The sequence below is a fragment of the Erythrolamprus reginae genome, chromosome 5 (assembly GCF_031021105.1).
Source record: "Erythrolamprus reginae isolate rEryReg1 chromosome 5, rEryReg1.hap1, whole genome shotgun sequence".
Taxonomy (NCBI): domain Eukaryota; kingdom Metazoa; phylum Chordata; class Lepidosauria; order Squamata; family Dipsadidae; genus Erythrolamprus; species Erythrolamprus reginae.
In genome coordinates this window covers 13790186-13817665 of record NC_091954.1, presented here as the reverse complement: position 1 = coordinate 13817665, position 27480 = coordinate 13790186, and the positions used below count along the sequence as shown (strand labels likewise).

General features: G+C 41.7%; 1 protein-coding gene across 10 annotated transcripts in view; it reads right to left on the bottom strand.

The window, feature by feature from the left end:
• Positions 1–27480, bottom strand: part of CAMK2G (calcium/calmodulin dependent protein kinase II gamma) — a 323775-nt gene that overhangs the window by 63280 nt on the left and 233015 nt on the right. For all 10 annotated transcript variants that reach the window (XM_070752089.1, XM_070752091.1, XM_070752093.1 and 7 more), the window contains exon 13: positions 574–614. In XM_070752089.1, the coding sequence (XP_070608190.1) occupies positions 574–614 (41 nt within the window). The remainder of the gene's footprint in view (positions 1–573; positions 615–27480) is intronic.

Genomic DNA, 27480 nt, shown 5'->3' with positions numbered 1-27480 from the left:
CTGCTATAAATAGCAGTCTGTGGGTTTGGCCATTGTGGAGGATTATCTGATCATTGTGTTTCGTGCCTGCCTTGCTGACTTTGACCTTTGTGTGCTGTTTTTCCCCCGCTTTGAAACTAAACCAGAGCAAAGTGTGTTTCACTTTGTGAAAGAAGAAGGACTGTGAACTGCCTCACAGCTGCAAGCTAAGTATCACAGAACTGATAAGGGACTTGTACAAATTACCAGTTTGTTTGGAGACCAGTGCTCTTTGCTATACCAAAAAAGGGCTTAGTTTAAGTGAATTTTCATTATAAAGAACATTGTTTTGAATTTTCAAACGTGTGTGTCTGTGTGTCTGAAATTTGTACCTGTGAATTTTTGGGAGGATTCTACCAGAGAGCCCGACAGAACAACGGCTTGGTCGACCATCAATTTCATTTTCGCACTCACATGGTCAAGTTGCAGAAATGATCTTAGCTGGAGGTGTGCATAGCCATTATCTGTCATACGTGTCACCTATGCTGGTCAAAGATGGAGATTTCTATGAAAGGGGCTATAAAAGAAAGAGAGGCCCCTGATTTCAAAACCTACCTTCACGCCATCTGACTTTTTGTTCAGTAAACTCTTGGCAGCTGCAAAGAAAATTGAGAAAAGCAAGTGAACCACATTTTAACATTATTTCAATTTCCCTTAAAGCAGGTCAATATCAAAAAAACCAAGCTCCATTCATTTTAGGCTCTTATTTGCTCAAAACAATAAAATCTGCATGAACAGTGGCATTACCAACATCCAAACCTTACACCATAATCATATATTTTTTCCAGAGGAACTAGACAAAAATCTTCATAGCTCTTGCGATGTTCATATCTTTGCTTTCATTATTACCTCTGTCCCTTTTCATAGCCAAAGCTATTAGCAAAAAACCAACTCTTAATTGGCATGCAAAAGAATTATTCAATGTTTCATACGATAAATTTTATTCTGGCAAGTCACAAAAAAGCTTTTTTATACATTTTAATGCCAAGTTGTCATTGTTACGTGCAGTGATTATTAAAGTACAATATTTTGATTTCCTCCTGCACATAGACATGACAATAGGCAAATATGATATTATTGCAAGAAATATAGCATGTGAAGTGTCTCATCCCTTACCTACAAAATGTAGAATAGAAAAAGAAAAAAATTAAATATGGGTACTTTAGTACAATGAAAAGTCCAACTACGATCCAATAGAGCAGTGTTTCCCAACCTTGGCAACTTGAAGATATTTGGACTTCAACTCCCAGAATTCCCCAGCCAGCATTCGCTGGCTGGGGAATTCTGGGAGTTGAAGTTCAAATATCTTCAAGTTGCCAAGGTTTGGAAACACTGCAATAGAGGATAACATTAGGGAAAACATGATTACTGCTAATCTGGGCAGAGGTCAGATTGGCAGTTGTCAAGAGGGAGAATTCAAAAAAAAAGACCACTTATCAGAGGAAGTTTACATGTTTCATTTCGAGAAGAGCACCTTACTTTGTTTTTCATGCTTGCAAAGGCAAAGACAGAATAGACACAAAACCAGAACATGAATGCATAACAGAGGCACACCCAGAGAGCTTGACAGCACTAAAATTGACCCATGCCAATTACAATTTTCAAATATACCATTCAAAACAAATTTTGTGTTGCAGCTCTTTGATTTATCAACTCACTCAACACAGAAACATTTGCATTCGAGTAAACTAGATCTTGTAGTTTATATTTCAGAAATCATATACTGTGGCTGGTAGAGGATTGTTTATGGTCTGATTGGTATAAATTAGTTAATAGTTAATGCCCTTTGAAAACTATTCACATCCACCCAATGATTATCAATTTAATCAGGAACAGCATATATTGAATAAGGACATCTACACCACCCTTACAAAAATTAGGAGACTTTGTCATCTAAAGAACATGTTTTATGTTTTCAAAAATAAAACCACTAATCCAGGTGCTTAAAGGACCAGGAGTTTTGGTACTCTGATTCCCAGGGAAGACCTTTGAAAAGTGTTCGGAAACTTCAGATCGTGCAGAATGCGGCCGCGAGAGCCATCGTGGGGCTTCCTAGATTCGCCCACGTTTCTGCAACACTCCGCGGCCTGCACTGGCTGCCGATCGGTTTCCGATCACAATTCAAAGTGTTGGTAATGACCTTTAAAGCCCTACATGGCATTGGGCCAGAATACATCCGGAACCGCCTTCTACCGCACGAATCCCAGCGGCCGATAAGGTCCCACAGAGTTGGCCTTCTCCGGGTCCCGTCGACCAAACAATGTCGTTTGGCGGGCCCCAGGGGAAGAGCCTTCTCTGTGGCGGCCCCGGCCCTCTGGAATCAATTCCCCCCAGAGATTAGAACGGCCCCCACCCTCCTTGTCTTTCGCAAATTACTCAAGACCCACCTTTGTCGCCAGGCATGGGGGAGTTAGGATATTCCTTCCCCTAGCCCATTACAAGTTATGCATGGTATGTTTGTGTGTATGTTTGGTTTTTATAATAAGGGTTTTTAGTTGTTTTATTAAATTGGATTGTTACATGTTGTTTTTTATCATTGTTGTTAGCCGCCCCGAGTCTGCGGAGAGGGGCGGCATACAAATCCAATAAATAAATAAATGTTCCAATCTTCAAAACACCCTGAAATGAAACATGGGTTTTGTTTCATGGAGGCTGTTCACTGCAATGACAGCCAAAGTTTGGGCTTGTGAATTTTATCCCAACATCATTTTTAGAACATAAATGCAGCATAAGAGCCTAATAACATCCAAGGAACTTTATGGCTCTAGATTATTGGTCTATACATTATTTGGCCTTCATCATACAGTGAAGAATGAATCTTAATATGCCAACGCAGTATATCTTTGGCCTTAAACAAGCCAGCAGCCAATTGAGACATAATAAAAAGGTACGTGAATACAAAATTAAGTACCATACCTATTTAATACAAAGTATAAGATTCACATTTATTTTGTTAGCCTTACAAATGTTTAAAACCCAAGACCAGACAGATTATGATACTAATGAAAAAAATATGTACAGAATACAATAGCTGGGTTTGGTTGCCTATTCACTAAATATGGAATCTAAGCCCTCAATCTTGAATTTTGTTAAGTAACATATTTCTGTCCTGTGAGTCACTTAAAAGCAAGCAACATTTAAATTTATAGATTTCATTCATTTATACCCTATCCATTTCAAAAAGCCCCATAGAGCTAATTACCAAGATCAATTTAAAATAAAAGGCCAACTCCTTGAAAAATAATAAGCAAACCCACTCATAATGTGAACAAAATTGACAATATCAACTATACAGAATATGGCTTGACTCACAATGTGCCCTTCCACTGTGTTTGATGGGACAACCAAGTCTCATGTGCTTTTAATTGGTTTCCTTTTTTGAGTCAGACAATTTTTTAAAAAAACATGTAAGTGCAAGAATTCAAAGAGGAAAAATGGGTATTCCTCCTCTTTTACATCACTCTGTTGCACAAAAATATTTCACATGTGAAGAAAGCATGCTTATTCATGTATGCTTCAACACCAGGGGATAAAATTCAGGCAGCAAATGAGAGCTGTGAAGAATTAAGGCAACAGGAAACCAATTTATGTTTAAGCTTGTGTAATTAAACCCTAATCCATCCGGGCATGGAATTCCTATACTGTGGTTTTGTTTGCAGCATAAGGGAAACATCAAAGTTATATACAGGAAGCTGATTCTGGCAAATTCAGGGACATTTTTGGCAGAAATAGAGAAGTCCTTAGTCTATCTATTCCAGCTCTAATATGGTTATCATATGGAAATGAAGCTCAATCATACTAAATATATATATGAAGGGATCAGATCTGGTGGCCTAGAGCTGAAGGGATCAGATCTGGTGGCCTAGAGGTTAATTCTCTGCCTTACAAGGCAGAAGCTGCCGGATCAAATCCCAGTAAGGGTATGGCTAGCTGATGAGGCCAGAACAAGGCCAAAATAGTGCTATCCTAGTCTCCCTTAATTTTAAAAATTCAGCAAAAACATGTGATATATATATATATATAGTGTTCCCGCGATTTTCGCGGGTTTGAACTTCGCGAATAGCCTATACCACAGTTTTTCAAAAAATATTAATTAAAAAATACTTTGCGGGGTTTTTTCTATACTACGGTTTTTCCTCCCCAATGACATCATACGTCATCGCCAAATTAATAATTTTTGCAAATAAATAACAAAAAAATAATAATTATTGTTAATAAATAATTATGTTTATAAATATCAGGATCACTAAGGGTCTTATTCAATGGTGAGTACCAGTATAATGATGAGCAAATGGTTGTTAAGGGAATGGGAAATGGTAATTTAGGGGTTTAAAGTGTTAAGGGATGGCTTGTGATACTGTCCATAGCCAAAAATGGTGTATTTACTTCCGCATCTCTACTTCGCAGAAATTCGACTTTCGCGGGCGGTCTCGGAACGCATCCCCCGCGAAAATCGAGGGAACACTGTATATGAGAAAGGGTGAAAAGGAATCCCTCTCTGAAGCTTTGATACAGTTTTGCCCACATTAGACATGATGTCATTGTGTAATCGAGACAACAGAGCGGCCACTGAAAACCAATCCACCTGGATGTCGGCTTTTCACACTGTAAAGCAAGCAGCTTACAAATATCTCACAATAGCAAGAACATTGAGAAATGCAATGCTCTTTATTGCAGCTGATGGGAGAAAAGGCTTTCTAAATAGTGACAAAATTCAGAGCTGGTTTCACAGAAGCCCAACGTTGGCCCTTTTCTGCCAAAGGAATCAAGGTCAAAGCCCTACATGGTTTAGGGCAGTGATGTCGAACCTATGGAACGGGTGTCACAGGTGGCGCGCGGAGCCACATCTGCTGGCACGTGAGCTGTTGACCTAGCTCAGCTCCAACGTGCATGTGTGTGCTGGCCAGCTGGTTTTTGGCTCACACAGAGGCTCTGGGAGGGCGTTTTTGACTTCCAGAGAGCCTCCAGGGGGATGGGGGAGCACGTTTTTATCCTCCCCCGGCTCCAGGGAAGCCTTTGGAGTCTGGGTAGGGCTAAACACGAGCCTACTGGGCCCACCTGAAGTTGGGAAACAGGCCGTTTCCTGCATCCAGAGGGCCTTTGAAGGGGGGAAAGCTGTTTAGGCCCTCCCCAGGCATTGAATTATGGGTGTGGGCACTCACATGCATGAAAGCACATGCTCACATTCTTTCAGCACCCAAGGGAAAAAAGGTTTGCCAACACTGGCTTAGGGACCATCTCCTACCGCACAGCTCCCAGCGACCAATAAGAGGTCACAGGGTCGGCCTTCTCTGGGTCCCGTCAACTAAGCAATGTTGGTTGATGGGGCTGTGGGAGGAGGCCTTCTCTGTAGCAGCACTGACTCTCTGGAACCACCTACTTCCTGATATCCATACTACTCCCACCCTACTGGCCTTCCAGAAAGCCTTAAAGACCTGGCTCTGCCGGCAGGCCTGGGGCTGTTGATCAAAATAAATAAATTAATTAATAATTTATTAGATTTGTATGCCACCCTTCTGCGAAGAATCCGGATCTGGCCACAAAAGAAATGTATGATTTTATTAATCAGATTTTAAAATGGTCTTTTAAACTTTTTTTGATGTTGATTTCTGTTGTAAGCCGCCCAGGATCCCTTGGGCAGCACATAAATAATTAAATTAAATTAAATTAAATTAAATTAAATTAAATTAAATTTCCTCTGGGACCGCCTTCTGCCGCATGAGTCCCAGTGACCATTTAGTTCCCACAGAGTCGGCTTTCTCCAGGTCCCGTCAACTAGACAATGTCGTTTGGCGTGACCTAGGGGAAGAGCCTTCTCTGTGGGGGGCCCGGCCCTGTGGAATCAGCTCCCCCCAGAGATTCGCACTGCTCCCCCCTCACCTTCCATAAAAGTTTAAAGACCATTCTGTGCCGCCAGGCTTGGGGCCACTAGACCCTAACCGATGAGTGTTAAGGATGTCTTGCTGTGCGAATGGGAATGAATGATATTAAATGTTATTAGAGTTTTAAAAGTTTTTAGCTATATTAATTGGATTTTTAGATATATATATTGTATATTGTTTTGAAGTGTTGTGAGCCGCCCCAAGTCCTTTGAGGGGGCAGCATACAAATCAAATCAAATCAAATCAAATCAAACCAAACCAAACCAAACCAAACCAAAAATAAATAAATATTCATTCCTCTGGCCATGTCAAAAATTAAGCTATTAGCATTGCTCTAGAGCAGGGCTGTCAAACACCCGACCAGCGGGCCAGATGCATCGCACTGACCGCTCCCACGCCCAGTTTAGTGAAAGGGGAAAAGTCCCAATATGTCATGTGACGCCGCGGTAATGACATGAGTTTGACACCCTTGGTCTAGATCCTCTGAATCTACCCCAGGATTATCATTATTTTTCCTAAAAATATTAATCAACTAAGATCAACTAAGCTACAAGCCTTTGGAGGGAGATCAGGAATAGATTATGTGGTCAAATCTATATTAAGGTTCCTGGAAATCTAACACAGATATTATGGGAATAGGAAATGTGTAGACATTGAAAGGAGAATTATTGGAAGTTATCGATTCAGCTCCTGTCAGTGTAAAGTGTTGATATATTAGAGAATATCCCAAGGAGCTTGCACAGGAGCTCTTGAAATTCACCCATATTCTTGTCTCATAAATGGTCTGCAGTTCTTTGCCTCCACACCCAGAAGCTGCATAATTTAATTCCTCCTCAACCTTTGCATACACAGAAAACTGCGAATGGCTGATATATACAGTAATACCTCTAGATACAAGCTGCTCTACATGTGAGTATTTCAAGATACGAGCCACGAGGGGAGAGACATTTCTGTTCTACTCCCGAGCTCAAATTCGGGATACGAGCCGAGCGTCCACTAGGTGGCGCAAGAATCCTTGCTTTTGGTTATCTCGGAGGGGAAAAAAGTTATTTGTTCCAGAATACAAGTTGCCTCGAGATACAAGCTCCCTTATGGAACGAATTATGCTCGTATCTAGGGGTACTACTGTATTAATCTACAAAACAGGCCCCCACCAAAAAGAGAGAGCAAAGATACGTTTTGCATGAAGCTTGGGCTTTTAGATAATATACTGTTATCCAAAAGATGAAACTTGGATCCCTACAATTAAGCACCTCACAAGAACACAAAACTTTGTGGGAATACTTGGAAGACAAAACAGACAGAGAATACTATACTCGGCACAAGACAAAACAGAGGAGTTGCAAAGAGGTTTTCCAGAGAATGTAGATCTACACTCTACAGATTTTCAATATGGAGAAATACCACCATCCAATTCTAACTTACATCTTACCTGTAAACGTGTGTGTTTGAGAAGCCTTTGGAAATTAAGTATTAAAAAGCATACTCAACAATATTTGAGTGACCGATTAGGTCCCACAGAGTCGGCCTTCTCCGGGTCCCGTCAACTAAACAATGTCGATTGGCGGGCCCCAGGGGAAGAGCCTTCTCTGTGACGGCCCCGACTCTCTGGAACCAGCTCCCCCCAGAGATTAGAACTGCCCCTACCCTCCTTGCCTTTCATAAACTCCTCAAAACCCACCTTTGTCGTCAGGCATGGGGGAATTGAGATATCTCCCCCGGGCCTATATAATTTATGTATGGTATGTTTGTAGGTATGTCTGCTTAAAAATGGGGTTTTCTTAACTACTTTAAATTTTAAATTGTAAATTATTAGATTTGTTATGAATTGTTTTATTATGTTGTGAGCTGCCCCGAGTCTACGGAAAGGGGCGGCATACAAATCTAATAAATAAATAAAATAAATAAATAAATTTATATCCTGCCTTTGATGTAGGACAACCGTTTTTGTACCAAGTTGTATAGTGTATTTGAATGGCAAAGAGAATACCATAGATATCACAAAAGAAAACTTACAGAAACAATATGTGGCCTACGGGAATAATTGGGTTTAAAATCTAAAAATGGTACACATGGGGGCTTCCCCAGGTTTTAACAGCATCCTTATGCAGTAGATAGGGTAAGAACGATGAAGCTCAAATGGTTACTACTTGAATCTGACTTTTCCTTATTTATTCCATCTTGGTATTAAAGTTTTCTGGTTTTAGTATTGGCTTAAATGACACATAACCTACATTGAAATTTCTAAATGGAAAGGAACTTGCAATTGTAAAGGCATTATAGATAGTTCTTGACTTACAATAGTACAATGGTACCTCGACATACGAGTTTAATTCGTTCCAGACCTGAGCTCATAAGTCAATCAACTCGCATCTCGAACGAATGCCTTTAGACTTTGTTTCTTCGTGCCGAGATAACTGGAAGCAAGGAGATTCTTGCGCCACCTAGTGGAAGTTCAGCTCGTATCCCGAATTTGAGCTGAGGTGTCGAACAGAAATTTCGCTCGCGTCGCGGCTCGTAACTTGGAATACTCGCATGTGGAGCAGCTCGTATCTAGAGGTACTACTGTAATTGGGACTGGAAATCGAGTTGTGAATTGTTATGGTAAGTCGAAACAGTTCACCCACATGGACTGAAGTAATTTTCTGGCCTTTTTCGCAGCGGCCATTAAGAGAATGTGAAAATTGTTGTCAAATGCGGTGATCAATAATCAAACGGTATAGTCACTGAGCGAATCCATATATTTGAATGGCCATTTTTTTTTTTTTGCCAGAAACCAGTAAACCACATAGCAAATTGAAATCATGTGACCATGGAATGCTGTAATGGGTCATACACCTGATATGGAGTCATATGACTGCAGTGGAGTGGGGAGGTGTTATAAGATGATTACTGGTACTTTCTGTGGCCATCATAACTTCAAATGGTTATAATATGACCGATTTCTAATTTTTAAGCCCAGCTAAAGCTTAAATGTGAATTTACCTTCAAAGGACAGATTCTGACTACGTAGTAGACTTAGAACTATTCCTGCCCGCCTTCTGTTGTGGTTAGCTCTGGCCCAGCTCCTGCCCCAAGGACTGTGGATGTGGGGGAGACATCCACATGGTGCAGGCCTGTTTTGCCTCCCCCCCCGGTGGAATCTGCTGATGAAGGCTCCTCTGACCAAGAAGACATGAGTGACAGGGAGGAGGAGAGTGTGGCAGACAGCTCAGAAGGAGATCAATTATCTAGCTCCTCCTTGGATTCAGAACAAGAGTTAATGATACAGCCACGCATGCGGAGAGAGATGCATAGGCAACAACAACTGAGAGATGATTATCAAAGAAAATGAGACCACCTGTGGTTGGGTGGGGCTGTGGTCATTAGTGAGGCTGCTATAAATAGCAGCCTGTGGGTTTGGCCATTGTGGAGGATTATCTGATCGTTGTGTTTGGTGACTGCTTTACTGACTTTGACCTTTTGTGTGCTGATTTTCCCCCGCTTTGAAACTAAACCAGAGCAAAGTGTGTTTCACTTTGTGAAAGAAGAAGGACTGTGAATTGCCCCACAGCTGCAAGATAAGTATCACAGAAATGATAAGGGACTTGTACAAATTACCAGTTTGTTTGGAGAAGAGTGCTCTTTGCTATACCAAAGGAGGGCTTGGTTTAAGTGCATTTTCATTATAAAGAACATTGTTTTGAATTTTCAAACGTTTGTGTGTGTGTCTGAAATTTGTACCTGTGAATTTTTGGGAGGAGTCTACCAGAGAGCCCGACAGAACACCTTCTAAAGACAACAAAAATGTTCCATTCTGCAGTAGAAGTCCTTTCCTAAAATTATATATCCACATTAACTAGGAATAATTTCTCTGTCCCCCAATAGTATGTATTACTGAAATGCTTTTATACACATATCTTCCTATTATTAGTCTAAACTATTTAAATAATTGATTACAAATATATGTAGAATACGTAGATTCCCTTCATTAACATTTAAATACTCATTAGAGGGCCTTTAAACCTCACCATAATCCCTGTTTAATTTATGAGAAATTATCAATTAGTCCAATGTCTTTACATCAAAGGCAGGCAACGCTGATTCTGCTACTTTTCAAGAAAAAAAAATCCCTTGCAAGAAAAGCTAGTAGCCTGGAAAATAAGTGTTCACGTTTCCTCCACTGAGTATTATGTATGGGGTCTTCTCATATATCTAATCAGAGGTTTCAAATATGGCAAAAAAAGTGAAGAGATGCTGTTTTGATATAAAAAATTAATTAGGCTGGAAAAGAAAGTGCTCGGGGTGGAGAATAAGAGAGTTTCTCTTCTCACCAATCTATATACAGTGGTACCTCATCATACGAACTTAATTGGTTCCAGGAGGAGGTTCGTAAGGTGAAAAGTTCGTAAGACGAAACAATGTTTCCCATAGGAATCAATGTACAGTGATCCCTCGATTTTCGCGGTCTTGATTATCGCGAAACGCTATACCACGGTTTTTCAAAAAATATTAATTAAAAAATACTCCACGGTTTTTTTGCTATACCGCAGTTTTTCCCACCCGATGACGTCACTCTCTTCCTTCCTTTCTCATCTTTCTTTCTCTCTCTCTTTCTCTATCTTGCTTCTTCCTCTCTCACACTCTCTTCCTCCCTCTCTCATCTCTTTCTTTCCTTTTCTCTCTTTCTCTATCTCTCCCCCTCTTGCTCTCGAGCGGCGGGCGGCGGGCGGGCGGGCAGGCGAGCGGCGGGCGGGCAGCAGCGAGGAGCCGAAGATCGGGGTTTCCCCTTTGCGTGGGCGGCGGGGAAGACCCAGGGAAGGTTTCTTCGGCCGCCCAACAGCTGATCTGCTCGGCAGCGCGGCAGCAGCAAGGAGCCGAAGATCGGGGTTTCCCCTTCGCGTGGGCGGCGGGGAAGGAGGGCGCAGCTCCGGCCGCTCACCTCAGAGCCGGTTGGCCTCGCTGGCCGCTTGCAGCCGAGCCTCGGCAGGACTCAGTTGCTGGGACGAGCGCCTTCGCTGCAAGCTGCCGCCCGCTCGGCTCGCTTCGGACCAGCGCCGTCCTTCGCTTTGCCAAGCCGGGGAAGAGGCAGTGGCGCCGCGGCGAGGCGAAGGGCGCGCGGGGAGCTTGGAAGCGACGTCATCGGGCCGCCAGCGCTGCTGCAGGAGGACCCGTGTCCGAAAGCCGGTGAGAGGGGTGGATCGGACGGGCGGGCGAGCGGGCGGTAGCGGTAGGAGAGATCACTGTATTGCAGATCTTAAGGGGGGGGGTGTTAGGCTTTAATTGGTATCTGTGACCGGGGGGGGGATATTTGCGAAGCAGGCAAGAGCTGCTTTAGTTAGCTTCGATCCCACGCTCCTCTGCCTTGAATGGGGAGAAGATTTTTAAAAACCCATGTAGGCTTTCTGTGCTGGATCTTAATCGATAAATGGACCTGCTTTTTAATTTATCAGCCTTTTTCCCGGGCGGGCGGGCGAGCGGCGGGCGGGCGGTAGCGGCGAGGGCGCCGGACGCGCTGGAGGGGCGGGGGCAGCCGACATTCAAAGCAATCTTTGTCGGCTTCCGCACTTTCATCGCTCCCCGGCTCCACCATCTGCGCATGCGCGGCCATGGAAAAAGGGCGCGCGTGCGCAGATGGTGTTTTTACTTCCGCACCACTATACTGCGGAAAATCGATTATCGCGGGAGGTCTTGGAACGTAACCCCCGCAATAATCAAGAGATCACTGTAAAAGCAAATAATGCGTGCAAATCCTTCAGGAGAATCCCAAACTTTAGAAGGGAGGCGAACAGAGGGCAGGGAGGAGCAGCTAAAGGGGGCAGGTGGAAGAAGCAAGGCTAGGCTAAAGGGTGAGTGGGAAGGAAGAAAGGCAAGGGGGATGCCCCTCCCTTTTCTTTCTTCAAAAGACACCCTTTCAGTGCCTTTGCAACCACGTTGTTCTCTGCAAAATCTTTCCTCCAAGCTGCCCCTCCCTTTTCTTTCTTCAAAAGACACCGTTTCAATGCCTTTGCAAGCACGTTGTTCTCTGCAAAAATTTTCCTCCCCCAAGCTGCCCCTCCCTCCTCCCTTTTCTTTCTTAAAAAGACACCCTTTCAGTGCCTTTGCAAGCATGTTATTCTCTGCAAAATCTTTCCTACTCCAACCAGCCCCTACCTTTTCTTTCTTCAAAAAAGGGCTGCTTGGGTTCGTAAGGTGAAAATAGTTCGGAAGAAGAGGCAAAAAAATCTTAAACACCGGGTTCGTATCTTGAAAAGTTCATTAGAAGAGGCGTTCGTAAGATGAGGTACCACTGTACACCATTCCATTAAAACAAAAATCCATTTCTCATAAAAAAATAAACTTTGCCTCTAGCCACATATAAATTGTAGATGCCTGCTCACACATCTAATTTGGTTGGATAAAAGTGACTCGTTTCAATGCAATGGTTAGTGATTGCATTTTAAACTAATGTGGGTTTTAACGAATGTTCAATAATTGGGGTATATCTGATAAGATAAAGCTCTTTCTCCAACTAGTTGTAATTTTAAAGATTGCAATACTCATTTCAAGAACTTATTGGCAAACCTAATACAGTGTTCCCTCGATTTTCGAGGGTTCAAACTTCGCGAAAAGTCTATACCACGGTTTTTCAAAAATATTAATTAAAAAATACTTCGCGGGTTTTTTTCCCATGCCACGGTTTTCCCCGCCCAATGACATCATCGCCAAACATTCATCTGCCTTTAATATTTTTTTTTTTAATAAACTTTAATAAATAAGCATGGTGAGTAATAATCTGAATGGTTTTTTCCCCATACCACGGTTTTTCCCGCCCAATGACATCATCGCCAAACATTCATCCGCCTTTAATAAAAATTTTTTTTTAATAAACTTTAATAAATAAGCATGGTGAGTAATAATCTGAATGGTTGCTAAGGAAATGGGAAATTGTAATTTAGGAGTTAAAGTGTTAAGGGAAGGCTTGTGATACTGTTCATAGCCAAAAATAGTGTATTTACTTCCGCATCTCTACTTCGCGGAAATTCAACTTTCGCGGGCGGTCTCGGAACGCATCCCCCGCGAAAATCGAGGGAACACTGTAATGGCTTTTGATGAACACCAAGGCTGGTTTTGTTCCTGCAGATTCTGGACATGCATTGTTTACTAAACCAAACCCTACTCCTACAGACTGCGACAGGGAGATTAGATCACAATACATCCATAATCTGCAATATATATTCAAATATATTGAATGAATTCATATATATTGCATGAAATGTCACACATGTAGGTGCACCCAGATAGAAGCGTACAGATTAAGTTAATAAGTAGGAAGAAGATAAATTGAGATAAGAGGGTCCTTATTCCATCTTCTATTCCAAGGAGTGTCATTTGATCAGCAAAAGCATCATGGGATACCTTGCATGCATTCAGTAGTTCTAGGAAGACTTTTTCAGTTCTGCCACACCTGTCGGTCCATAAAAAAATCCTAGGGAGACTGGCTCAGGTCTGGCTCTAAAGTCATTAGAAAATACAGTGGTACCTCTACCTAAGAATGCCTCTACTTACGAACTTTTCTAGATAAGAATTGGGTGTTCAAGATTTTTTTTGCCTGTTCTCAGGAACCATTTCCCACTTACAAACCCGAGCTTCGGAAACTGCAACCGGAAAGGGCAGGGAGAACCCTCCTTGGGGCCTCTCTAGGAATGTCCTGGTAGGAAACAGGTCCTGAAAAGGCGGGGAGAAGCCTCCGTGGGGCCTCTCTAGGAATCTCTTGGGGAGGAAACAGGCCCGGAAAAGGTGGGGAGAAGCCTCCATGGGGCCTCTTTAGGAATCTTCTGGGAGGAAACAGGTCCGGAAAAGGCGGGGAGAAGCCTCCGTGGGGCCTCTCTAGGAATCTCTTGGGAGGAAACAGGACCAAAAAAGGTGGAGAGAAGCCTCCATGGGGCCTCTCTAGGAATCTCCTGGGAGGAAACAGGTCCGGAAAAGGCGGGGAGAAGCCTCCGTGGGGCCTCTCTAGGAATCTCTTGGGAGGAAACAGGACCAAAAAAGGTGGAGAGAAGCCTCCATGGGGCCTTTCTAGGAATCTCCTGGGAGGAAACAGGGCCTCCACCCTCCCTGTGGTTTCCCAAATCGTACACATTATTTTATTATTATTATTATTTATTGGATTTGTATGCCACCCCTCTCCGTAGCAAATACATTTGCTTTTACATTGATTCCTTATGGGAAAAATTGCTTCTTCTTACAAACATTTCTACTTAAAGAACCTGGTCATGGAATGAATTAAGTTCGTAAGTAGAGGTACCACTGTACTCTGAAACTCTTCAGATGAGCCCCCTAGTTTATATGTTTCCCATTCAAGCAATATTCAGGCTACGGACATATTTGTTTGTCCCTGAACTAATCTCTTTTGCTTAGCTAAAGAGGAATTAGCAACAGGAAATCACTTGGCCTTTGAAGCTTTTTCCAAATTTGGGACTAATGCTTCTACCAGCACACTATCATTTCCTGCTTGGGATGGGGTGGATATTTAACAGAGGACAACAGAGGATTTAACAGATATTTTCCATAACAATTTTGGAAGCATGAGACCAAAAAGTTCTTTATTGGATAAAACAAAAAAGTTAAGCGTCTTTGCCAGTACAAGAAACCTTAACCCACTGCTTTTTATTCCTTATTCCCCAAATTTAAACCTGCAGCCAAATGTAATTACAAACGTGATGCATAATATTGAATGCTGCTGTGTGTCACTGCTTATCACCAATCCATATGAGAAAATAGCCGCTAATCTTATGCTATCCTCCCATGAAATGGTAGATGTTATTGAAAAACAAAATTCAGAATCTGCAAACAGGTTTCATGTCCTCCTAAGACATTCGTGGCAGTAGGAGCCGTATCAACTTTCTGAAACTCTTTTCAAAAATGTACTGACACGTCGACAATCCCTGTCTCCAAATGTCTTACGTCAATTCACAGCAAAACGGGGGTTAACTACCCAACATGCATTTTGTTAGTAGGTTCAAACTCAATGTTCTTGGTTAGATGGATACCTTAGTGCAGTGATTTTCAACCTTTTTTGAGCCGCGGCACATTTTTTACATTTACAAAATCCTGGGGCACACCACCAACCAAAATGACACAAAATGACACCCTAAGACACTCTCCTCTCTTTTTCCATCCCTGTCTCCTCCCCACCCTTGTGTGTGTGTGTGTGTGTGTGTATACACGCTCTTGAACCATTTCCAAAAACAGGTGAGGGCTGGTTTTTTTCTCTTATTCTTTGGGTGCTTTTTATCATATGCTTTAAATCAAGAGTCACTTCTCTCTCTCTCTTTTGTTTCTCTCTCTTTCCTCTCATTCTCTGTCTCAATCATTTTCTCATTTCTCTTTTTTCCTCCCCTTTTTGCTCATTTCTCTCTCTCTCTCTCTCCCTTCCTCTCCTTTTCTCTCTCTCTCTCTTGCTTTCTTTCTCTCTTTCTTTCTTTCTCTTTCACTCTTGCTTTCTCTCTCTTTCTCTTTTCTTTCTCTCTTGATTTCTCTCTCTCTCACTCTCTTTCTCTCTCTCTCTCTCTTTCTCTCTCTCTCTTTCTCTCTCTCTCTTTCTCTCTCTCTCTTTCTTTCTCTCTCTCTCTCACCAAAAAGTTGCGAGACTGGAACCTGAGCTTCCTTCTTCGCGGCACACCTGACCACGTCTCGCGGCACACTAATGTGCCACGGCACACTGGTTGAAAAACACTGCCTTAGTGCATGCCCTTTTCTTAGCCAGCAAGCATGGATGGTGTCTCACTAGGTGCACAAATACTATCATGCTGTTTTTTCACTGGCAGTGGAGTTGATCAAAGGTGGGCAAAGTGTGTGGTTCTAGGATCAGGCACGCAGGAGATACAACTCATGCCACATACCTTGCTCAGCCAGACCGGCAGCACTCATGGCGGCCGAAGCAGGGGCGGAGCTCTGCCTGCCAACTGATTGGATACAATCATTTAGTGGGAGGAGCCATAATAAAGCAATAAAGGCCTAATTAGCATGGTGCAAGTAAATTAGTTTAAAAAGAAATGTGGGGGGGAGGGGGAAAGAAAGGAGAGAAGAGGGGGAAACACAATATTATATTAAAAAAAGATATTATTATTCCGTTTTAAATATGGAGATAAAACCACAGGAGCCGGCACAAAGGGTTGGACATCAGGAAGTTGAGAAAGCTGCAGGTTTTAGATGTAAACAGTGTTTATAAAAACAGACTTTCAGTTATAGAGGTTTATGTCAACAAAATCAAAGACGGAAGTATTAGCTGCAAAACAGGAGCCTAGAATGTCTAAAATCACCAAAGGGACTGGATGAGACTATGTACACCGGTTGCAACAGGGTTGTGTTACTATATTTAAAAAAAATAAGAGGAAATAAAGGCAAATAAACATTAGAATGATCAGTCAACCAGTTGGCGTGATTTATGAACAGCAGCCTCAGCCACTGGGTATTAAGTGAAGAAACATTAATAAGGAAATCAGTATTCGTTAAGAAGAACGAACTGCTGTCCTGGCATTGAACTAGTGCTTTTTAACTTTTTGCTCTCTAGAAAAATAGAGATATTCAGCTCAGGATACAGTGTTCCCTCGATTTTCGCGGGTTCGAACTTCGCGAAAAGTCTATACCACGGTTTTTCAAAAATATTAATTAAAAAATACTTTGCGGGTTTCCCCCCTATAACCACGGTTTTTCCCGCCCGATGACGTCATATGTCATCGCCAAACTTTCATCCGACTTTAATAAAAAAAATTTAAATAAACTTTAATAAATAAACATGGTGAGTAATGATCTAAATCAGGGGTCCCCAACCACCGGGCCGCGGACCAGTACCGGGCCGCGGGGCATGTTGCACCGGTCCGTGGAGTCAGCAGCTGCCAGCCCTCATGCTGCCACCCCCTCCCTCCAGCGCTTCGCCTCCCGCCGGGCAAGAGGCCTCGGGAGGCAGGTTCTGCCGGCCACAGGACGATGGACAGAGGGGCGGGAAGGACCGAGAGGCTCAAGCCTCTTTTGGCTTCTGCCGCGGGGCGCTTTTGCGTTTTGGGCTGGGGGGAGGCAGGAGGGCCAGCCTGACCCCCTGTCTCCAGCGCTTAGCCCCCGCTGGGCAAGAGGGCTTGGGAGGCAGGTTCTGCCGGCCACAGGGCGATGGCGGGAAAGAGGGGCGGGGAGGACCAGCACCCCCATGCTTAATCCCGCCCCCAACCACACCCCTTTCCGCCCCCACCGGGCCATAGAAAAATTGTCTTGCTGAAACTGGTCCCTGGTGGAAAAAACGTTGGGGACCACTGATCTAAATGATCTAAGGGAATGGGAAATTGCACTTTAGGGGTTTAAAGTGTTAAGGGAAGGCTTGTGATACTGTTCATAGCCAAAAATAGTGTATTTACTTCCGCATCTCTACTTCGCGGAAATTCGACTTTCGCGGGCAGTCTCGGAACGCATTCCTTGCGAAAAGCGAGGGAACACTGTACTTTATTACCCTCCAGTTTGAAAAGCACTCACAGAGGTTCAAAAGTTTCTGATGGTTATTGATTCAGAACTTTAATTGTCAAATAGCAAATAAGTCAAAGTCTGCAATTTGTTAAATTATTCAGAAGGTTTCAAAGCCAAAGAGGAAAATGTGTAATTGTACCTCACCAGTTAGAGAAAAAAAATGGTGAGTTACAGTAATGGAAATATTTTAGTATCTTAGTAATGCTACAGAACCACTCATCTAAAATAATAATAAAAATATAATAAAGGATAGCATTTCAAAGTAGCAGGAAAGCTAGAAAATAAATTGCTTTTGAAAGGAGAGGGTTATGTATACACTGCTCAAAAAAATAAAGAGAACACATAAACACCACAATATAATTCCAAGTAAATCAAACTTCTGTGAAATCAAACTGCCCACTTAGGAAGCAACACTGATTGACAATCAATTTCACATGCTGTTGCGTACATTCAAAGTATTCAATGAAAATGTTTCATTCATTCAGATCTAGGATGTGTTATTGGAGTGTTCACTTTATTTTTTTTGAGCAGGATAGATAGATAGATAGATAGATAGATAGATAGATAGATAGATAGATAGAAGATAGATAGATGATAGATAGAAGATAGATAGATAGATAGATAGATAGATAGATAGATAGATGATAGATGATAGATAGAAGATAGATAGATGATAGATAGATGATAGATAGAAGATAGATAGATAGATAGATAGATAGATAGATAGATAGAAGATAGATAGAAGATAGATAGATAGATGATAGATGATAGATAGATAGATAGATAGATAGATAGATAGATAGAAGATAGATAGAAGATAGATAGATGATAGATAGAAGATAGATAGATAGATAGATGATAGATGATAGATAGAAGATAGATGATAGATGATAGATAGAAGATAGATAGATAGATAGAAGATAGATAGAAGATAGATAGATAGATGATAGATGATAGATAGATAGATAGATAGATAGAAGATAGATAGAAGATAGATAGATGATAGATAGATGATAGATAGATAGAAGATAGATAGAAGATAGATAGATGATAGATAGAACATAGATAGATAGAAGATAGATAGATAGATGATAGATAGATAGATGATAGATAGATGATAGATAGATGATAGATAGATGATAGATAGATAGATAGATAGATAAATAGATAGATGTGATTTTTTTTGTCGAGTCAAGGCAGAGGCTGCAGGTTCAGTAAGGATATGGCTGGCTGACAAGAGCAAATAAGCTCGAAATAGATCTATACCAGTCTGCCTTCCTTTCATTATCAGCGAAAATGTTACACATACCCACACCCACACATTTTAAGGGAGCAGTTGCATTTTCAGAGAAATGGAATCAGCCAACAGCAAACTTATTTTAGCAATTTAGGGCTAATTTCTTTTCTAATCCAAATGAAAGCAAAGAGGCTGTTAAATTATATTGAATTTCAATAAGTAAGGCACTTCACCTGTCCAAAGCTGTGAACCACACTGGTCTACAAGGAGAAAGCCTCAGAAAGGAAAATAGTTTAATTTTACCAGAATTGGGTTACTAATAAAGGAAAATAAAGTCCAGAGTATTAATTGGCTCCAACTTCCTAGTTCAAAATGGGATAAATACAAAATTACGAGGGGTGTATGTGATTATGCTCCTAATCTTTCTATAAAATGTTATACAGTATAGCAATGTGAATGGTGCCACACCGATCATTATAAATTTATTTTTTTTATTGATACCAATAATCCTGGTGGAATTTCCCCAAACCCATCACTTAGTGCTTCATAGTTCAAAGGGAAATAGTTTAAATGCGAGTGTAAGAAGTGAAATTTCAGTCACTTGTTTGCACCAACTGCTTTACAGGACCTAAGCAAATTTTCCACATTTTTCATAGTCATCTATGAGTACTTTCTGCTCTTCAAAGTAAAGATAAATGTATACACTTCCATGTGGTACCATTTTCGTTGTTCTATCATACTCTGTCAAGAAGTTACAAGGCACCATGATCTTCCCTTGCAGGCAAATAAACTTGCCTGTGTATAAATCTTTATTGTGAAATTTCTGGAAAACTTTATCACCTTTATCACCTGTTTTCTAATTTGTCTAACCAAACTATGTAAAATTAAGAATGAATTTTAAAATTAAGTAAAAATTAAGTCTGTGGAGAGGGGCGGCACACAATTATTATTATTATTATTATTATTATTATTATTATTATTATTATTATTATTATGTCAGTACAACACAGCAAACGAGATCACTATGCTGGATTTCGTATTTCATCACCAGTCGGGCGCTTCCAAGCACCTAGGACTGCGTGATGTAGCGGCGAATTATGTTTGCCGATCCCAGTAAAGCGGCTTTTTGCAATTGACAGATGGAGATTTTGTCAATTCCAATGGTTTTCAAATGTCCGCTGAGATCCTTTTGTACTGCGCCCAGCGTGCCAAGTACCACTGGGACCACTTTCACGGGCTTATGCCAGAGTCGTTGCAGCTCGATTTTTAGATCTTCGTATTTCACTAATTTCTCTAGCTGCTTCTCCTCAATTCTGCTGTCTCCTGGGATTGCGATGTCGATGATCCATACTTTCTTTTTCTCCACAATCACAATGTCTGGTGTGTTGTTATTATTATTATTATTATTATTATTATTATTATTATTATTAATCCCCCGCAAAAAGTGAGGGAACACTGTATATGTGTTATCAAGTAGTAATCTTCCTTACTATGCTGTCCTCTAATTATTCCTAAAATATACATTTCCGGTTTCATTTCCAATTGATAATTTAATATTTCTTTCTACCAATTTTGAATCCTAGACCAAAATTTTTCTGCTTCCGAACCTTACCACCAAATGTGATAGTAGGTACCTATGGCAGATTTACATTTCCAGGACTTATTACTTATATTTGGATGGATTTTGGCTAGACGTGCTGGAGCATAATGCCACCTATAAAACATCTTGTGTAAATTTTCTTTATACGATATCGACAATGTCATCTTGTAATTGATTTTAATTGAAAATGAATTCATTAGATATTTATGCTGCTTTTATCATTTCTGTTTCTTGCCCGAGGGAGCCAGTGCTGCCCGAAAACATTTCTGTGGTCAAATGGTCAGCATGAATATACTCTGATGAACCCAGAACACTGTTACCTTCCCACCAAAGTGCTGCCTGTTTATTTATTCACATTTGCATGCATAAACTGCCGATTTGGCAGAAGGTGGGCCAAGTATAGGAGCTCATCCATCACGTGGCATTTGGGTGTCAAAACAGAGCTGTCAGTTTTTCAGCTGATAAGCTGAGCATCTTTCAACTGCTGAGCCACTACACGCCCCCTCCCCCTTTTTATGACAATACCACTATGATTCACTCAGTCACTCATGCCCTCATCACCTCGAGGTTTGACTACTGTAATGCTCTCTACATGGGGCTACCTTTGAAAAGTGTTCGGAAACTTCAGATCGTGCAGAATGCAGCTGCGAGAGCAGTCATGGGCTTACCTAGGTATGCCCATGTTTCACCAACACTCCGCAGTCTGCATTGGTTGCCGATCAACTTCCGGTCACAATTCAAAGTGTTGGTTATGACCTTTAAAGCCCTTCATGGCACTGGAGCAGAATATCTCCGAGACTGCCTGCTGCCGCACGAATCCCAGCGACCGATTAGGTCCCACAGAGTGGGCCTTCTTCGGGTCCCGTCAACTAAACAATGTCGGTTGGCGGGCCCCAGGGGAAGAGCCTTCTCTGTGGCGGCCCCGGCCCTCTGGAACCAACTCTCCCCGGAGATTAGAACTGCCCCTACTCTCCTTGCCTTTCGTAAGCTCCTTAAGACCCACCTGTGTCGTCAGGCATGGGGGAATTGAGACATCTCCCCCGGGCATATACAATTTATGAATGGTATGTTTGTATGTATGTGTGTTTAGAAAATGGGGTTTTTAAAATGTTTTTTAGCAGTAATTTAGATTTGTTGTAAATTGTTTTCACTTTGTTGTGAGCCGCCCCGAGTCTGCGGAGAGGGGCAGCATACAAATCTAAATAAATGAAATGAAATGAAATGAATTCAAAGGCAATATAGCATTTTAAAGAATGCTAAGTTATAAGCGTATTGAATGCAAAATTATTATTGTTCTGGTTAGAATATCATAGAGCCAACAGTGTCCGCATGACCTGGAATTTGTTTACCTTTCAGAAACACAGAAAGATGTGTTGAGATTCTTCGTTCTCTACCTTAGACAGCAATCTTGCCAAAACCAGAGCAGTCTACTTGCACCATGAAACATATATTTTAGGAACTGTAGGAGGTTGCTTTTACCCTTCTCTCTGAACTGGGCTGTCTCTTGCTATACTGGAATGCAGCCCTTCCTTCCCGGAAATCCAGACTACAACCCATCACTTCTGTAATGTCCATCATCCCCAATTAATTAAAATCTCAGTTTGACGTTGAAGCTTCTTATTGGTAAACAGGGCAATGGTGATGTTTTATAACTGTTTTCCTGATATCAGATTCTTATTTTGCATGAAAACAGTCAACAATTACCTTGTTGTAATTGTTCCATAACAGTTTGAATTTGAACGTCTAGGACAGGGGTCCCCAAACATTTTACACAGGGGGCCAGTTCACTGTCCCTTGGACTGTTGGAGGGCCAGACTATTAAAAAAAACCTATGCACACTGCACATACTATAGGGAACAAATTCCCATGCACACTGCACATACCTTATTTTAAAGTAAAAAACAAAATGGGAATGTACTATTTAGAGTGGGGGAAAGAAGTCTGAAATTCATATATGTTAATATGTTTTGTTTTTAATTTTCTTTTGTTAACATCTGATTGGCTATACAGTAGAACCCCGACTTACGAGACTAATTGGTTCCGGAAGGAGGCTCGTAAGTCGGAACGCTCGTATGACGAAACATTGTTTCCCATAGGAAACAATGTAAAGTCAATTAATCCGTGCAACAACAAAAAAACCCGCTGCCGCCGAACGCGGAAGTTAGCGTTCGGCTTCAGGAGACAACTGCGAAGCGGCGCGGGTGTTTTAAAACGTCGCAGCCGTCCTGCTTCCCCCCGAGCCCCCCAGGCCGGCTGCGACGTTTTAAAACACGCGCACCGCTTCGCAGCTGTCTCCTGAAGCGGAACGCTAACTTCCGCGTTCGGCTTCAGGAGACAGCTGCGAAGCGGCGCGCGTGTTTTAAAAGGTTGCAGCCGCCCTGGGGGGCTTGCCAGCACCCCCCCCGAGCCCCCCAGGCCGGCTGCAACCTTTTAAAACACGCGGGATACGAGCGCCAAGGAGCTGTCTCCTGAAGCCGAACGCGGAAGTTAGCGTTCCGCTTCAGGAGACAGCTCCTTGGCGCTCGTATCCCGAATGTGAGCTCGGGAGGCGAACAAAAATGTCGCTCCCCTCCCAGCTCTTATCTCGAGTAGCTCGTAAGTAGAGCTGCTCGTATGTCGAGGTTCCACTGTACAAGGTTTTCTTGGCTTATAGAAAAATGTATAAAGAAAGAAGGAAGCACTTTAGCATAATGGTTAATAAGTTAGAAATATAATTGGTGGTGTACTTTTTTGAGGAGGGAATTTAATTAAAAGAAAATGAATGTAACTGGATGGCAAAATTAGAAAAAAAAACTTTTGCAACTTTTTTGATGATTGATATTAGTTACTAACAAAAAAGACTATCTCAGGGACCGCCTTCTGTTGCACGAATCCCAGCGACCAGTTAGGTCCCACAGAGTGGGTCTTCTCCGGGACCTGTCAACTAAACAATGCCGCTTGGTGGGACCCAGGGGAAGAGCCTTCTCTGTGGCGGCCCCGGCCCTCTGGGACCAACTCCCCCCAGAGATTAGAATTGCCCCCACCCTCCTTGCCTTTCGTAAGCTGCTTAAAACCCACCTCTGCCGCCAGACATGGGGGAATTGAGATACTCTTTCCCCGTAGGCCTTTACAATTTATGCATGGTATGTCTGTATGTATGTTTGGTTTTTATAATAATGGGGTTTTAACTGTTTTTAGTATTGGATTATTATCATATGTTGCTTTATTATTGCTGTTTGCCGCCCCGAGTCTCCGGAGAGGGGCGGCATACAAATCCAATCAATCAATCAATCAATCAATCAATCAATCAATCAATCAATCAATAAATAAATACATAAATAAATAAATAAATGTACAATGCTTGTTTTATTAATTGCATATAACATTCTAATTTTCTGAGATTGTGGATTTGGGGTTTTCATGAGCTATAGGCCATAATCATCACAATTATGACAAATCACAGCTTGAACTATCTTGCATGCAATGAGTTTCTCTCATATATTACGTTTCACCTTTTAAGTTGCATTTCTGAAATAAGTGAACTTTTGCACGATATTCTAATTTTTCGAGTTTCGCCTGTATGTCAATGAAATCACTGTGTCAATTTCAACTAGAAGGCAGCATTATCTGTTTATGGTATGTAGCATGCATTCTATAAAGCATCATTATCCCATTAGGTCTCCTTGAATGAATTTGCACGCTTGACACATTTGCAAAAACTTCACACAATTCTACCTTACCATTTAAGAACATTCTTACGATGTTCTGTATTTGGCTCCCCATGCTAGCAACAATAGGCAACATTTTTGGGTAAAGGGTGTATTTTAAAATATAGTTTCCTGGCTACGAAGAATGGTATCTCTGCAATTATAAGTTTATATGAAAATGGGCAGAATTAAAATATTTCATCCTTAACGTTCAGGATTAAAAAGTAGGTTTCGCAGCCTCGTTTTATTTATTTTTTAGCGATTAAAAAAATCATTTTCCTGAAAATGTTGCTTCTGGTTTTTTTTAAATTTCTTTTTATTGTTTTCATAAATATATATATCACATGTTGTTTGTTCAGTTTACAGATCTTGTCCAACTTTTTTACCTGTTACAATTGTTCTTAGTTAAGTTAGGTCTTATAAGTAACTCTATCTTAACACTATGCAATAAAGAACAGAATAAAAGCATTCAAAAGGTATTTGTTGTTTACAGTTTGTACTGCAATTTTGTATTATATTATACAAGAAATTTCTTCTGAATCCATTTGTGCCAATTACGCCACATACTTTTAAATTCATTAATTCTATTTCCCTTAAGTAAGTTTGTCATCTCGTCCATTTCTGCACATGAGTATATCTTGTCTATTATTAAGTTTGCAATTCTGGTAGCTGTATTTATATGTGTCAATAAGAAAAGTGTTTGCTTTGAGTATTTATTTATTTATTTATTTATTATTTGGATTTGTATGCCGCCCCTCTCCGAAGACTCGGGGCGGCTCACAACAAGTGAAAACAAATCATAAATAATCCAATTAATTAAAATATTTAAAGATTTAAAAAACCCCATATCCTAACAGACACACACACAAGCATACCATGTATAAATTAAACGTGCCCAGGGGGAGATATTTAATTCCCCCATGCCTGACGGCAAAGGTGGGTTTTGAGGAGTTTACGGAAGGCAGGATCTTTTCCAGATTCCAAGAAGCATGCCCTCGGGCGAATATTCTATTTCTTCCTTTGTAATTTCTTGAGCCAGTTGTGAATGGTTTCCCAGATTTTTTGAATTTTAGAGCAGGACCACCACATATGGAAAAAAGTGCCTTTTTCTTTTTTACATTTCCAGCATATGTTTTGTAATGCTGGGTAAATCTTGGCTAATCTCGCCGGCGGTAAATACCATCCGTATAGGAGCTTATAATAATTTTCTTTATATGCTGAGGATAGAGTAATTTTAGTTATTACATTCCATGTTTTTTCCCATTCTGCTATATGAATTTCTCTTTGTATATTTTTCTCCCAGGCTACCATAGGGTTTTTAATCACCTCTTTTTCTTTGTCCTGTTCTAATAGAATCTGATATAATTTGGTTGCTTCTGTTTTTTGGTATGATACCATCTGGGTGTGGTGTGGGAAGGCAGTCTGAGAACTGCTAAGATGGAAACAACAATGATTTCCCTTTATATCATGCTCTTCATACCACGAGAAGTTAAAACCATATCATGCTTTTAACATGGAAGACATTGTTATTAAGATCAAAAGCTATTTTCAGTACAAAAGGTCTACTGTAAGAGCCTCAAACATTATCCTCTTTCTTCCACAGAGCTAACGTTTCTAAGTTCTAAACTCTTTTTTTGTCGCTTTTTAAAACTTTAAAAATAATAATAAAAGCATTGAAATTAATAAATATATATTTAAAAGCCTTGCTAATTATTTTGTAGTACTATACCCACTAAGTAGCTAATTCATCCATTCGTCATATTGATGAAAAAAGTGATTCTGGGCAGCGCATATAACTTTATTGCTGTAGAATCAAAGACTACATTATTTGCGACAGTAACCTTGGAGCCCTAAATTTGCTTCCAAAAATGCTGGGGAATATAATGAAGAATTTAGAAAGAGACTGTATATTCTGCATTCGTCCAGAATCGTGATGTATCGCCTCGTGACATTATGTGGCGCTGGGGTGGGCGTGGCCTGCAGATGACCTAGCTGGTCCGTTTTAGAAGCAATAGCAGTGCTAGCCCTTCATTTGGCATTTTTTTCTCAGCCAACCCACCTATCAATCATTCAGTTTTCGGGCCATTTTGTCCTCTCAGAGCGAGATAACAGAGCTTTCCTCCACCCATCGCAGTGAAAGCACTAATTTATCAAATAATCACATTTTTCTTTCTTTTTTTCTTTTTGTTGAATGGAAGAGAACAGCTTTTTCTCAATAAAAGGCAGGAGATATGACTGTGAGGAATGCGACAGACGAAAGGACCATATGCATAAGGAAGACAGGGCAGTGCTTTTAAGATGCCAGCGGAGTCCTCGGCTATTAGTTGTCTTTCAGACCAAGACCAGCAATACGTCTTAAATAGTGTTGGGCGAACCCAACGAAGTTCGGGTTCGGCGAACTTACCAGAACTTGGCGGCAGAGTTCGGGTAAGTTCGCCAAACCCGAACCCGAACACTTCTGGCCCTGCCCTCCCATCTTCTGGAAATAAAGCCACAGGCCAGGAAGGAGTCTCCTTTTGCTTGCAGTGCCGCTGCGGCATCCTTTTCCGTAAAATTAAATAAGGAGGTGGAGAACCCTACGATGGGATTCCGGGGGCGGGGCTTTGACGTCACGGAGACTCCTTCCTGGCCAGTGGCTTTATTTCATCCTCAACTCCCCATTTCGGCCGGCCAGGAAGGAATCTCCGTGACATCAAAGCTCCGCCCCTGGAATCCCATTGTGGGATTCCCCACCTCCTTTTGTGCCTCCCTCCCAGCTTCCCGACTGGCTGACAGCTCCCCGCCGTTTGCCTTCCTCCACCGCCACTAGAGCCCGGCTCCTCCTCCTCTTCTCGGAAGATGACAGCCAGGCGGCAGCACTTTGCGGTATTCGAGCGAACGCTGAACCCGAACTTTTAAAAAAGTTCGGGTTCGGGATAGGCATGCCGAACACCACAAAGTTCGGCACAAACCCGAACTGTGCAAGTTCGGTTTGCCCAACACCAGAATATCTTCGGGACCGCCTCCTGCCGCACGAATCCCAGCGACCGGTTAGGTCCCACAGAGTTGGCCTTCTCCGGGTCCCGTCGACTAAACAATGTCGTCTGGCGGGACCCAGGGGAAGAGCCTTCTCTGTGGGGGCCCCGACCCTCTGGAACCAGCTCCCCCCTGAGATTAGGATTGCCCCCACCCTCCCTGCCTTTCGTAAACTCCTTAAGACCCACCTTTGCCGTCAGGCATGGGGGAACTAAAACACCTCCCCCTTGCCCATGTTGTTTTGTTGATTGACTGACTGTGTGCCTGTTTTTTATATATACTGTTTTTTATGAGATTATTAATTTCAATTGGAATCTGGATGGGTGGGCATTGGATTTGGTATTGTGTACTGTACTGTTTTTTATTATTGTTGTGAGCCGCCCCGAGTTTGCGGAGAGGGGCGGCATATAAATCCAATAAACCTAACCTAAACCTAACACTAGTCTTAAATTCTGTTCGGTTGCACTCAATTCTCACCTGGTGTCAGCTTCTCTGCAGTTGTCTGTGCGGAGTTGTTACTGGCCTTTAAAATGCTACAGGTTTTTTTAAAAAAAAACTTTGGTAGAG